Source organism: Aptenodytes patagonicus, chromosome 3 (assembly GCF_965638725.1).
Source record: "Aptenodytes patagonicus chromosome 3, bAptPat1.pri.cur, whole genome shotgun sequence".
Classification (NCBI taxonomy): Eukaryota; Metazoa; Chordata; class Aves; order Sphenisciformes; family Spheniscidae; genus Aptenodytes; species Aptenodytes patagonicus.
This window is the reverse complement of record NC_134951.1, coordinates 131,580,779-131,593,993: the sequence shown is the minus strand read 5'-3', so window position 1 is coordinate 131,593,993 and position 13,215 is coordinate 131,580,779. Positions and strand designations below refer to the sequence as shown.

The following is a 13,215-nucleotide window of genomic DNA, read 5'->3' as shown; positions in this document are numbered from 1 at the left end:
TGAGATGATACGTATATAAATGCACAAGACCTGATTTTTGTGCTGAAATGACACTTAGCCATAAAAATGGATTTAGAATTCTTTCCAGTTACTTATGACATTTCAGAAAGCAATTTTCCATGCTTGTCTCTTCTGATACCATAAAATTAAAATATTAGTACTAATTAATAATGTATGAAACTATTAATGCAAATATAGATAATTGTGGACTATATAATCATTAGATAAGCTCTAATAGAATGCTTTTGAGAACAGTTAGGGAAAACTGACTCAACAATTGCTGGCAAAACTCTAAAACTTACCTTTTTGTTTCAAGCTATTTTCCAGTGTTATGAAGTTTTCATAGAATATAAAATAAATTTGAGAATAATTGTTCTCAAAAAATTGCTTCAGGTCACTTCCATCCACAATATCTGAAAAGAGGAACAAACGGAGTTATTACACAACATCAGAAAGCTGAAAATTGTTGTCTTCATGCAAATTTAGTATTACAGAATGAAATAAATGCAATACAAAACAATTTTAGTGACTTCATTAAATATTCTATAGTAAATTGTGATTCCATCCTTGCAAGTAAGATAGGGAAATTTCCATTTTCACTTAATTTATGAAAGTTTGCAGTGTGGCTTAGGTTCATTTGTTTTCGGAAAAGACAAAAAAAAAAAGGAAGAGAAAAGATGGAATGTGTCTTAGCTATCTAAATGGCTTCTGTATCATCAAAACAAGCAGGTACTGTTGGAAAAAACAAACACCAGCAATGATTTCTGTATGCAAATTGCAAATCCAGTCTTTAAATTTAACTGACAAGCAGATCAATTCAGAAAACATCATATTTCCAATTCATTTAAAAAAAAAATGGAAACGCAAGCATGCATCACTTTCCTAAGCCTTAACTTAGGTCTAAAATTTGAAAAAAGTTTTTTTTAAGAAGAAAAAAAATCTAACGTTTTCTAAACCTGACACTTGCAAAACACACTTTACCTTCATCTGTTTGCTCTTTATTGTAACTGATTTGGTCAAGAAAAGATAGATGATTCCACCCAGAATTAAGAGGATAAAGGTCAAGAATTATTAGCAACATGTCTTCTCTTTAAATTTCACATCTCAAGAAACCCATTCATTAATCAAGACAACAAAGCTGATTGCAACAAGACCACCTGATAATATCACACAACTACAGAAGAAAGAATGACTTTAGCCTTGGACAATGGTATTTAAAAAAAAAAAATTAATAACTTTTCAGTAGTAAACTTTGGTTGCTTGTACTACAGAAACAATTAGTTCATGGAAGCTCTTTTACATGATACTTGTTTCCTACAAACTACTGGTCTTTAATTTGCAAGCTAAGCGCAATTATTCCTCTTTATGAATGTGTTCTGTTAAACGCAACTCCAGAAGAAAACAAGGCTTTCATTTACAAGGATTTCATATAAAGGAATGAGGTCATTAAAATCTAAACAAAAAGGAAACTTTCCCTTTAAACTGTGAAAGGAGGAGAAAGGAACTGCCTAATCAAAAAAGCAAATTCTCCTTTTCTATAAATGTGGCATTTCAATGGTGACTCATCTGTTATTCTGATGTAAGCATGCATTCTTACAGCTACATCCTTTTTCTACTGAACTATTTTGTTCCTTATATTCCTTCGCAAGATATACAGGAAAACAATTTCTAACCTTAAGAGAGGCCAACAACAATACTCCCATTTACTACCCTAAGAGTAGATATTCACTCGGAAAGTAACATTTTCTTGCAATTCTGCATGCAAGTTGTCATCCTGATACCACTGCCCATTTCATTTAAAAAAAAAAAAATCCAAAACATAACGAATAAGCCACACACCCAGTAATTCCAATGCTCAGTCAGAGATACAGCTTTCTTGGGCATTTCACTACCAAATTCCTTATTTTTTGCATACATTAAGAAAACACCATTTCTCTACTCCTTCATCGTGCATGTGTTCATGGTGACAAGAAGTGGAAAGCAGCACCAACCATGAATGCTTCACCCTGCTCCTCTGGGCACAGGAGAGGCGGGCAACGTCTTTGCCTGCTAAACCGATCTTTGGCTAGTAGGAGGACCAGCCAAGCTGGTGACAACACCCTTTCCAGCAGTCCCTCTCCCCTCTGCATCACGCCGGGTTGTAGGGAAAGCACCGCCAGACAGGCAGCACCACAGCAAGCGCATCTGAGTCTCACACGCTCCTTGACTGCTCTCTCACTTCAGCTCTCCCCACAACCCAGCTTCTCCCACCCATTTCACCAAAAGACAATCATCACAGAGACCATGACAAGAAAGACAGCTTCTCAAGAGGATTTACTAGAAGTTGGCAGGAAGCCTAAGACAGTAACTTGGATCACTACTATATATATATGTTTAACTTGTAGCAGGATAAGGTTCATTCCTTTGTTTTCCAAATGGAAAACAACAGTGTAAGTTCCATGCACTGTTTATCATTTAAGATACTAAGATAAAATACTGACTTTTGGCAAATCGCATTGACTGAGGAAGTATTTATAAGCATTCAAGGAAATTAAACAGCAAGGTTGGAATTGAATTGCAGGTATTAGGTTATATTTTTATATTTACTGATAAATAGCTCTCAGATTACTACTGTTGAAAACAGCCATCTAGTGAATTCAAAACTCTGAGCACTAAAATCTAAGGCAAGCTAGCAAACATTATCAGCCATCAGATATATAATGGCTTTCCAAAAACAGGTATAATCTAACTCCATTCCCTAAACAAGGATAGGTGATCCATTGGCTAATGCTTCTGATTAACACTTTACAGCTTTTACAGCAACATATAGGTAATAGCGAGACATTCATGAGGGTACACATAACATTTCTTCGATGTAAAATATGAAACCGTTGGCTCATTAGATGACTGCAAGTCACCCTTACTTGCCTTACTAAAGTTTAAAATTTAGGGAAACAAACTACTCAGGTACCACTTAATAAGAATCTGAGTTTATTGCCAAGCTCTCATTACTCTTCCTCGTATTAAAAAAAAAAAAAAATATCTAGTGGGGACAATGATCGTGTCCTTACCACACCAGCTTTCCTTTTATTTTTCTGTTAACTACCAAATGTTATTGCAGTCATTTAAGTAGTTAGAAATCCTCCCTTAATTTCATGAACTTCCAAAGTCACTTGGCTTTATGTTACTTACACAAAGTTCTCTCAATCCTGAGGAGTTTTCTTCATCTCAAGTACTTAAAAAATTAAAGGAGATGAAGAGACAACTTTGCAGTCATACCCTGGTTAATGATAAACTTTTATTACTAGCCTCACCCCAGAAACTACATACAATTTTTACTTACCTTCAAAAAAAAAAAAAAACCACCAAAAACCACAACAAAAAAAACCCACACTTTTTCAGATTAGACCTTTAAATGCTAAATAAAAGCCTAGAAGATAATTTTCCTTCATTTTTTCAAGGGAAGGTCAGCATGGAAACATACCATTACTAAAAAAACCGCTCCAATTAGAACAATTCCTAAAACAATTTTAACACCTCAAATTTCACATGAAATCTAAGGAAGAACAGCTGTTCTAAATTCAGCAAGAAGTTTGGAAGCATTCACTTTTGAATGTCTCTAAATGAAAATTTCTACTAAGCTTGTATTAATCTAGCTATACAGAACTGTGCAAACCAAGGCAGTGGCATAACTAAAAAAACCCACTACTCTCCTTTATTATGTCATTTTTGATTGAGGGAGTTAAATGAAAAACATGTTTTTTCCTAATTTATATTTTTTAAAGAAAAATATTAAGGATTGCACTTGGTAACCTAACAGATTTCATATTTAATCTAAACTGTGTGTAGCCGTATCAGGTCTACCATATATTTGTCCAGTGCTCAACAGAGAAAAGGATAAAAGCAATGGGCATAAGCAGCACCCACATCTGTTAGCAGTAGTACTCCTAACACATACACCAAAGCACAAAACATTGCCATTTTCCAGTTCAGGATTTAAATGACAGTTTCTTCAATGACACGGTTGAAATACGTGTAAAGTACTGTAACCCTGAAAACAGCCCAGCTTTTACACATGCATCCAGGAGTGAAGTGCCACAGCACAGGCTCTGAAGTGCATATTATTAATTCGAACACCAGCCGGCACCCAGTCTTCTGATGCACAATTTAGTCCATCAGTATGCTCAAAAACAAGTGTGAGCACATACACGGTCCAACAACCCACCCAGCAAATATCAAAGTTCAGGATCAACACAGTCCACAAATCTGTTAAACAATTTGTGTTTGGCAACTGCACCAAATTGGTGCTACATTCAAAACAAGGTTATCATCCTTAAGATTATTCAGTATAAAAAAATTGAAAATCCAGCCCCTTAACTTAATCGTTGTCACCATCTTCCAGGCAGCTCGCAGCATATTCAATAGCAGCAATGGGTAAGCTCCCATTTTTTCTTATTTCTAAGTGTAATGTGAATGGTGGTGGCCAATTTAAATCACCAGAGATTGTTCACAGAGACTACCTATAGACTGACTTTATGATTTCCTGCCATAAACAAAGTTCTCGGGCAAATCACACTCTGAAATTAGTAAGAATAACAACGCCACGAAGAAAAAGCTCATCACCTTCATGAAATAAAAACTTAAAGTATCATGTGATACTTCATCCCATGTTATGCATGAGCAAAGAATGACATCATCTAGATTACTGGAGAACCACAGCAAACAGTAGCTGTTGTTCCTATTGCACCACTATTCATAAAAGATACTGTGTCATGACAGAGCAATTTTTGAAACCAGAGAAAAATTCAAGGAAAATATGCTAAGCCATGCAAAGATGTTAAACTGAACATTTCAATTGTACCTGAGGAGAAAACATTGAAAGAGATAGTTCAATTAAAAAAAAGACTATTTTTACCACAGAACAGCCACAGAAAAAGTCTTAAAGAGCAGAGAGACATTTTTATGCTAAAAAAAGTCCCATAGAATCTACCCTGGGAAACAGTGTAGAGGGCTTAATTTATGGCCAATTAGTGTGAAAGAGCCAAACTTGCATGTCACCACCACCATTTATACGACCATTATTTTTCAAGTCTATCCTAAAAAAAGACCACACTACTGACACTTCCACACACTGTATTTGGAAAAAAGTTCCTACTGACTTTACGGAAGTTCTGAAAGTTAGTACATCTTTATAGCAATAAAAAAATAAAGGAAATTTTCTGGTCATCTACCTAACACAAGCAAACATCCACTTTAAAACAATGTTATTATTCTGGTTAGTGTTTTGTATTGCCATGCAGGTAGACTACTCCACAGAAGCAGGAACTCAAATCCTAAAGGGCATTAGAGACTTGGAAGATGTTACAAGCAACACAAATTTAAAAGGGAATCTTTTCTTTCAGTTTGGCTATTCAACAAACTTACGCAGATGGTAGCTAAGAGACCTGAAGCAGTCAAAAACTGGGTGTTATTGATCCTGGTGCTCACACAACCCCTTATTTATGGAAATACACATTCCTTTCTCTCATCCCTCCCCTATTATCATCTTTTCTCTGATTGTTATCCTCCTATATCAGTAGGATCTCAGAATAGTAACTGTCATTTTGTTTACAATTTAATTCCTGTGATTTAAAACTAACAAAGGAAGAAAAGATGGCATCTCCCAAGGAAACATAAAAACAGGAACAGTTATTTTGAGAACATGTGCCACTATGGCCTGAGTGAAGTAGCTGGGGACAGGGAGTGAAATGACTGGGGTGGGAGGAACATTAAGACACGCACACACATTCCTACCCCTGGCCAGCACAAGGAGTGCCACATTTGGGGGGTGGGGTAGAAAAAGAAAATGAAAAAAGAAAAAAAAAAAAAAAAGAAGAAATATCCAACTATTTTTGAGCCTTTATACCAAAAGCTTTGTTTTCCTTAAATACAGGAGACGTTCTTACCATGTGTTGCTTCATTTTCTGTGCTGAATAATACCATAAAACACACACTTGCAACGATATCTATGAAGATATTATCTTCAAAAAGCCACTCCCGTATTATCTAAAATGTTTACATTGATGTTCTCAAAAGCAGACGTCTCAGGAACATAACCAGAGCCTGCTTTGACATAGTCCCGGCAATAAAACGTATCCCCTAGAAGGCAGCCAGGTGTCGTATCACACCATTTCTGCCAATAAGCCACTAATATGCCACCCAGCCCTCTGGCACCAATAACAATTTTCACTTAAAACCAATGTTCAATAATAAGTTTAATCAAAAAAACAGGTCACTATTTCCAAATGTAACAGACACTTGGAAGAAAATATATTTCCTGAGAAGTGACAGGTGTATTTTTCCCCCCCTTGCCAACTGGGTAATAAGTATCTTTACAGAAAACCACCAGACAACACTACCTCCTGTACCATCTGCCTTGAGACATAAATTAATTTCGTCATGCTAATAGGCGTATTTTTCCATTTGTTCCACCTGTCAGGTCCGTCACAGGAGCCTGACAACCTCCTCTGTACCACACTAGCACACAAAAATGTACCACCCCCGTAAGATGGGTATAACCAAGAGCCATAGCAAGTCCAGTATTTCATCTTAAACTAGTCATGTCTTGGTTTCAGGCGTGTCTTTCCAAGAGGCTGAAAGGGGAACATTAACAGAAAGTTACTGTATTTCTTATTTCTTCAAGTCTGTTTATTTTAGTGAGGCTAGTGGAAAAGGAAGAAATGTAAGGTCTGCGAGCTCGCACTCCAGTCTCTTAGACCAATCTTTCTCAGAATGGTTTCACAAAACATTCTAAACCTCATCTCATAAACAAAGAGTTTCCCAAAAATTTTTTTTTTACAATGAAACTTGACATTATTTTAATATTGTTTGTACAGCACATGAACAAAAAGACATATACAGTTAAAAGGCATATATCATAATACAGGTAAAGTATCTTCTCCTGTCTGTTCAAATTCCTGCCCTTAGGCACTTAGATACAAGGTACAATTAAAAAAAAAAAAACCACACCACCAAAACCACACACCAAGCAAACAAAATATTTTATATACCTCCAGTACAAGAAATTTACACATTTGGTCCCCAGAGGGAGATTAACACAAAACTGAACACCAGATTGCTAACTATGGAGATTTTTTTTACATACATTTATGGAATAGGAGGAATTTATAACCAGAGCAGTCACACACCCTTCACTCACAGCTAACTCCAAAGCAAAGGTTCAATACTGTTCACAGAAAATGTGAAGACTGCAGGTGCTGAGGGACTCTAACATGTGAGTGTCTTGTCTCCCAGCACCAGGCACAGTGGTCAGAACTGCTCTACTTGTGAGTCCAAATCGTGAAGCTTAAATACCTATGGATTGGTCGTGCCGAACTTACAGGTATTGTTTCTCAAAAGATGAGCAAGACCTGGCCACTTTTAGAGCATAACACAAGACCACTTATGGATTTGGCCAGCACTTTGTCCACTAATCAATTGATTAGTGGACACGAAAATCTCTTTTTCAGATTAGCTACTTAAATGCAGTAGATCACAGGGGAATAACATCTTTAAATCAGTGATGGTTACTCACACCTGTAAGAAACATGTCTCCAAAAAAATCAGCAGGATGCCGGTAATAAGCTAAACTATCACTGACTCTTCTACTCACTCGTTTCCGTGCTCTCACAGAGTACAACTTTCTCAAAGGGACCATCCCGAGGGAGACTAATCACTATTTTTCTCGCTCAGGATCATACTCAGTGTCCTCACCACAAAAGCTCCTCGCTTTGCTACAGTACATTCAAAACTTCTTTTGTCTATTTTCTCCTATCAGTGGAACGTCACAGGAAAAAGCTTTTAATCTCAAACTCAATCTCGAGCACCACCGATGAGCCCATGCTGCAAACCACAGCGAGGTTCGTCAGTGCAAGTCTTGCAGCCCGGTGCACGTACCAGGCAGAGGACTGAAGGGGAGCACCTTTGCTCTGCAAGGCCTGAGCTGCTTCCTGAGCAGTAACTCTGGCTCCACGCATCCTTCACACCACCAAGAGCAAGCACGTTAGGGGGTCCGAGGGGAATGACACGAACGCTGACCGACCAGAGAGCAGCTCCTCAGCAGAAGATACAGTGCCCAACTTCTGCTCTCTTTCGATGAGCCACTAGCCTCAGGCCTTCTCCTCCAGCCACTTACTTACTTCTCACAGCTTGTTACACCACGTCTTTGAGGCTCCTACATACCTGCCAAACTTGACTGAAACGGTAGACTAAAAAGTGATTAGAGTACGCAAGAAGTAAAAATCAGATCATTTTCTCCTCCTTGTTTCTCAGGAGAACATCTAAAATGAGATAAACAAATACTAACACTGTCGCTGATTCTCCTGATCTGGGACAGTGCGCAAAAGCTCTTAAAAGAGCCTTTTCCTGCTGCAGTTTGCTGACGAACAGAGAACACGAGGCCACCCAAATCCTTGCAAATCATAGCTCACAGCTGGCTTCAATGTTCGGAATAAAAAGACCAGGGTTAAGGCTTCAACTGTAAGGCGACATTAGAGAGGCGCTCAACCTTGCCAGGAAGGGCATCAAAGTACCATTACATGACCCCCTTTAAAGTTAAAAAAAAAAACAAAAAACAAAAAACCAAAAAACAACCAAAAAAAAAAAACCCAAACCAACCCAAATTAATGTTGTGGACAAGAGTAGAGTTTCTATGAATGGACCTTCTGAAGAACACTGCAGGAAATACATTTACATACTGTTTTGTACCCAAACAACAATGCTGCATCTGACACTGGGCGACACAAGTTTCCAAAGCCAGGAGCAGCAAAACACGCCAATAACCTTCTCTAGCAGCTCCTGTAACTTTGAAAGGACACGGACTGCTACCTTTCAACAGCAGGAGAGCTTACAGAGCTCCCCGAAACTGCAAAGGAAGCTTGAAGAAAGCTGAGGAAACCTACGGCAGAAAAGGGTGTTTTCAACAAGGGTTGCCTATGAGAAGCTTTTATCACTCGGTTTTACTCATGTCTTGAGGACAGCTCTTACCCAGCCACGCCAAACAGCATTATAAAACGGTTCGAGGCGCACTGAAGAGTGAATAGATAAGCGTGCCCAGCGAACCGCCCGCGGCTCCGAGGTCTGCCCCGGCGACCAGCGGGCACCGCCAGAAGCTTCTCCCTGAGGAGAGGAGAAAAGCCGCTCCCTCCCGCGCTTCCCGCGCCCCCGGTCGCTCCCCCGCCCGGGGTCTCCCCGGCCGCCGCCACGGCGGGCTGTGGAGAGGCGAAGCCCTGAGGGCAACCAGGGGGCGGGGGGCTCTCCCGCCCCGCCCCCGCCCCCGCGCCCCTCACGGCGCGGCGGGAAACGGGTCAGCGCCCCGCCGTCCGCCCCCCACTCACCCAGCAGCGCCCGGAGGTGCTTGAGGCGGGTGAGTACGTCCCGCTTGGGGTCCAGCGCCTTCTGGGTGGATTTCCTGACATCGGCGTGGCCCTTCCTGGAGAACATCCCGGCTCGGGGCGGGGGGGCACCCGGCGGCTGAGGGGAAGGGGCTCCCCTCGGGGCCGCGGCGGGTGCGGGCCGCGCGCGGCTGTTGTTCGCGGGAGGGGCTGAGGGCCCGGCGGCCGGGCAGGTGCCGAGGACGGGCGCCCACAGCCCCGCCCGCTACGGCCGCGCCGCCCCGGGCTGCGGGGAGGGAGGGTAGAGGATGGGAGCGTCCCCGCCGGGCGACCGAGCTCGCCGCCGCACGGGTGGGCGTGCCAGCACGGAACCGGCCGGCCCCGCCGCCGGCTGACCGGCCCCCGCCCGGGCCGCCGCACTGCGCAGCCGCACCGCCCCCGCGCGGGAAGACTACAGCCCCCGGCGTGCCTCGCGGCGGGTGGCTCCGCGCCGGGCACCCGGGAGCTGGAGGTGCTGCCGCTCGCGGGGCGTCGTCGTCTTTGACGTCACCCTGGCGTCGCCCTGACGTCACCCCCCCAGGGCCTCCCCGCCGAGGCGGCCGTGTGTCAGCCCCGTTGGCGCTGGCGCTCCGTAGGGGCTGGACAGGCCCGAGCCCCGCGGGCACCTCACGCTCTGTGGCACCTGCAGGGCCCCCCTGTCCCCCTGGGGCTGCTGTCTCCGCAGGCGGGCCCGGCCGTGGCCTGCCAGCGCCCGACGGGCCGTCAGCACCCCCCGGGGCCCGTCAGCACCCCTGGGCTCACCCGGGGCCTGCCAGCACCAACTTCGGGCCTCCAGTTTAGCAGCCGGGTGATTTCTCTCCAGGCACGGAGGCCACAACCCTCCCGCAGCGCCGACCGTGGTCGGTGAGACCCCCAAAGGTGGCGGTGCCAAGGCCACGCTGGGTGGGAGATCCGGCTTTGTGTGGGGCTCGGGACAGCCATGGCCAGGGGCAGGATTTTCGGTGAGGCGCAGCTCTCCAGTGGGAGAGCTGTGTGAATACCAGAGGCCGGGCGGTGCGCCGGCATGTTTGAAATGGACGCACCGTTGGGAATTGACACCTAGCTACGCTCGGTTTTATTTATGGGAAAAACCTTCGTGTTTTGAATAACTGCTTGCACCGTAAATAGGTAAATCATAAGTGCCGTCTTTACTCCCGTGACACGTAGGGAAGGTAAAAGACTGAGCAGACCCGTAGTTATGCAACAAGAGCAGGGTTTGCCCCAGAATTAGAAGCCAGCGGGGTTTCAGTTAAAGGCCCTCCGATCCTCTGTAAAAATCCTGAGTAGAGAGGTAAATTTTAATAAGTTCCAAGGCAGGATGAGGTCCTAAAAAAGAAAACAATGTGTTTCAGAGAGATAAATTGCACGTATACTTCTTAATTTTTAAATAATTTTGTTAAAAACTAATTTACATGTACATACATAGAAATTATTTTTCAGCCATGAATCATTGTGGAAAAATAAAATTTCACAAGAATTACTATTGTTAGGACCGGAAAATATATCACTGCCACATCTTGATTCCTGCGAGCCCTCTCAGAGATCGTTTCTTCTGCGAAGGCCTGAGGTCACCAAAGCAACACATCAACAAGCCCTAAACATGTCCTACTAGCGAAAGGACAGTCCCAGCTTCTCCGCTGTAGAGAGACCACCCCTGGGATGGCCACATGGCAAGTGAGATCAGGGAACCGGTCTGGGTGAAAATTAACCTGGCGAAATAAATAAATAAGCAAGCAGTGGGAGTTTGTGGTGGAAGGGGGTTGTAGTCGGTGCTCGTGGGCGCTGCTGGTTGCACGACGTCGTCGTGACGGTGGCACAGCTTTCCCCGCTTCGAAGCACAGCTGGATTCTGTCTCCAGCGAGCAAAGCCTGGCTGTGTCTCATAGTGCTACCCTGTAGAGTCACCAAACCGTGTGGTGTTCCTGTTGCTCTTTAAGAATTCACTTCCTGGAGTCGCAGGAAGAGAAGTAGTGCTGACACGTAGCTTTTTTAAAAAAAAAAGCTTTAATCCTTTTTCTTATACAAAAAAGTTTGAACGCATGACCTTGGAAGCAGACACAGAGAATTTATTGTCGCCTAATAGTCTACTGTTTTGGAGCCCATTTAAGGCTTACAGTAATTCATATTGCATATTCTTACCATAACACTGTTACACAATGTCTCATCCTGGAAAAGTTACAAATCTTCAACAATTGTCTAAAATTTTTGGTCACGTGTTGCAAATAGAGCATCTGCAGCTTCCTGAGAAGAGCGAATTGGGTCATTCCAGCTTTTCCCTTTCATTGCCACAAATCAATATATGCAGTTGGCTGAGGAAGCACATGGCTAAAATCTTGGCTTGCTCTTTTCTTTTTTCTTTTTTTTTCCTTCCCATTCATTTTTAGAAAAACAACAGCTTTCCATTTGTCTCTTCAGGGGATTTCTGATCGTTCCATGTTTTTGTCTTTTTCTGCTTTGTTAAAGAAAAATAAAATCATTGTTATGGCAGATAAAGCAATTGTGATTATATAGCTGCTCTAATGTCTAATAACTTTTGTGAAACTAGGAAAGCATTTTGGTGCTCAGCACCTAAGTGCATAGCTTTAGGCACCCACTGGTTTAAAGTTTGCCAGAAATTCTTCTTGTGAAAAGCTCCACAGAATATAGATTTCATGACTTGAATCGTGGTGCTCTAGGAGGGCAGTCCTTTCTCTCCCTATTAGGTCCTGGAAAATGTGGTCACGTGAAGAGCTCAGTGAGCCAGCATCGTTTAACATTAGCATAATTAGAGTGGCTTGCGGTTTTTTAACTGGTGTGCTTTTAATCACGGAATTAAGGTTATTTGAACCCGGTTCTTGTGCATTAGTGAGCTGCAGAGATTAAAAAGTGCCTCTGATGCTGTGTGTAGACGGTAGGGAGTTAATTCACTGTGGGGCAGGGCGTTCATTTCTGGATGTCGGAGGGTTGACGCTGGTGAGCGAACATGTTGTGACATCCAGCTGCACGCAACCAGGGGAGGTTTGAAGACCACCTTCTGGTTTCCAGCAGCGTTGAAAAGCCTAGGGCAGGGCACATGGACCAAATTCAACCCTGCTGCCATTACAGTTAAAGTGTTAATGTGCTTTCTGCTTAAATGAGGATTAAATCTCATCTCTGTATCACTAGTGGCTCTTCTGAAATAAAAAATAAGCAGGCTGGTAAAGGGACAAACATTGACATAATTCAGTGGATTCCTGTGAGAAGGGGTTTTGGCCACTTGGCTGCGACGAGGAAAACGTCAAAGCTCCCAGAAATTAAGACGCTTCCGTACGGGGTGTGATGAAAGACTTTGCTTCTCAAAAGTTTCTTCCCCTAGTTTTCAGAGCACATATTACTTGGAAATGTAGTCTAATAAAAGCTTTTAAAAAATGGAAGTTAGCCTAAAGATTTCTGACAATTTTCCTGTTTGTTTAGATAAGTCTTTGCATTAGCTGAATCATCACGGTACAAGATGGAATGCTAAACTGTGGATATTCTAACACGCATTTTCTTCTGCATGTCATGTGTCATATAACATGAGACAATAGTTTGTTCTGCATGTAAATGCATCACCGTATGTTAGCTAATCTTTGTGGTGTAAAATTCTGTTGTCTTTTATTAAGAACAAGCAGTCAGTGTAGCAGCAAGGTGAAAACCCATTTAACAGTTTCTCCTCTGAGTTTTAGGTCAGCAAATTAATATACACCTTTAGGAACTCAGAATTATATGCAACTGACCTTTAACCTATTAGTTAAAACATCATAAAATACAACTTTTCAAATGATTCATTTATGAGTTAATGTAGCATAATGCAAACCAGAAATCCCAGT

The 13,215-nt window shown here is 42.4% G+C and overlaps 1 protein-coding gene and 1 long non-coding RNA gene across 6 annotated transcripts in view; one reads left to right on the top strand and one right to left on the bottom strand.

Annotated features, from left to right (window-relative positions):
- Window positions 1-9,549, bottom strand: part of RALGAPA2 (Ral GTPase activating protein catalytic subunit alpha 2) — a 141,108-nt gene extending 131,559 nt beyond the window's left edge. For all 5 annotated transcript variants that reach the window (XR_012995066.1, XM_076335262.1, XM_076335263.1 and 2 more), the window contains exons 1-2: window positions 9,354-9,549; window positions 303-413 (exon numbers count right to left, since the gene is read on the bottom strand). Coding sequence is in view for 4 of the 5 variants with exons in the window: in XM_076335262.1 (XP_076191377.1) it covers window positions 303-413; window positions 9,354-9,459 (217 nt within the window). In the remaining variant the exon portion in view is untranslated. The remainder of the gene's footprint in view (window positions 1-302; window positions 414-9,353) is intronic.
- Window positions 9,322-13,215, top strand: part of LOC143158825 (uncharacterized) — an 82,251-nt gene continuing 78,357 nt past the window's right edge. The window contains exon 1 of the long non-coding RNA XR_012995068.1: window positions 9,322-9,382. This is a non-coding gene — a long non-coding RNA (uncharacterized LOC143158825). The remainder of the gene's footprint in view (window positions 9,383-13,215) is intronic.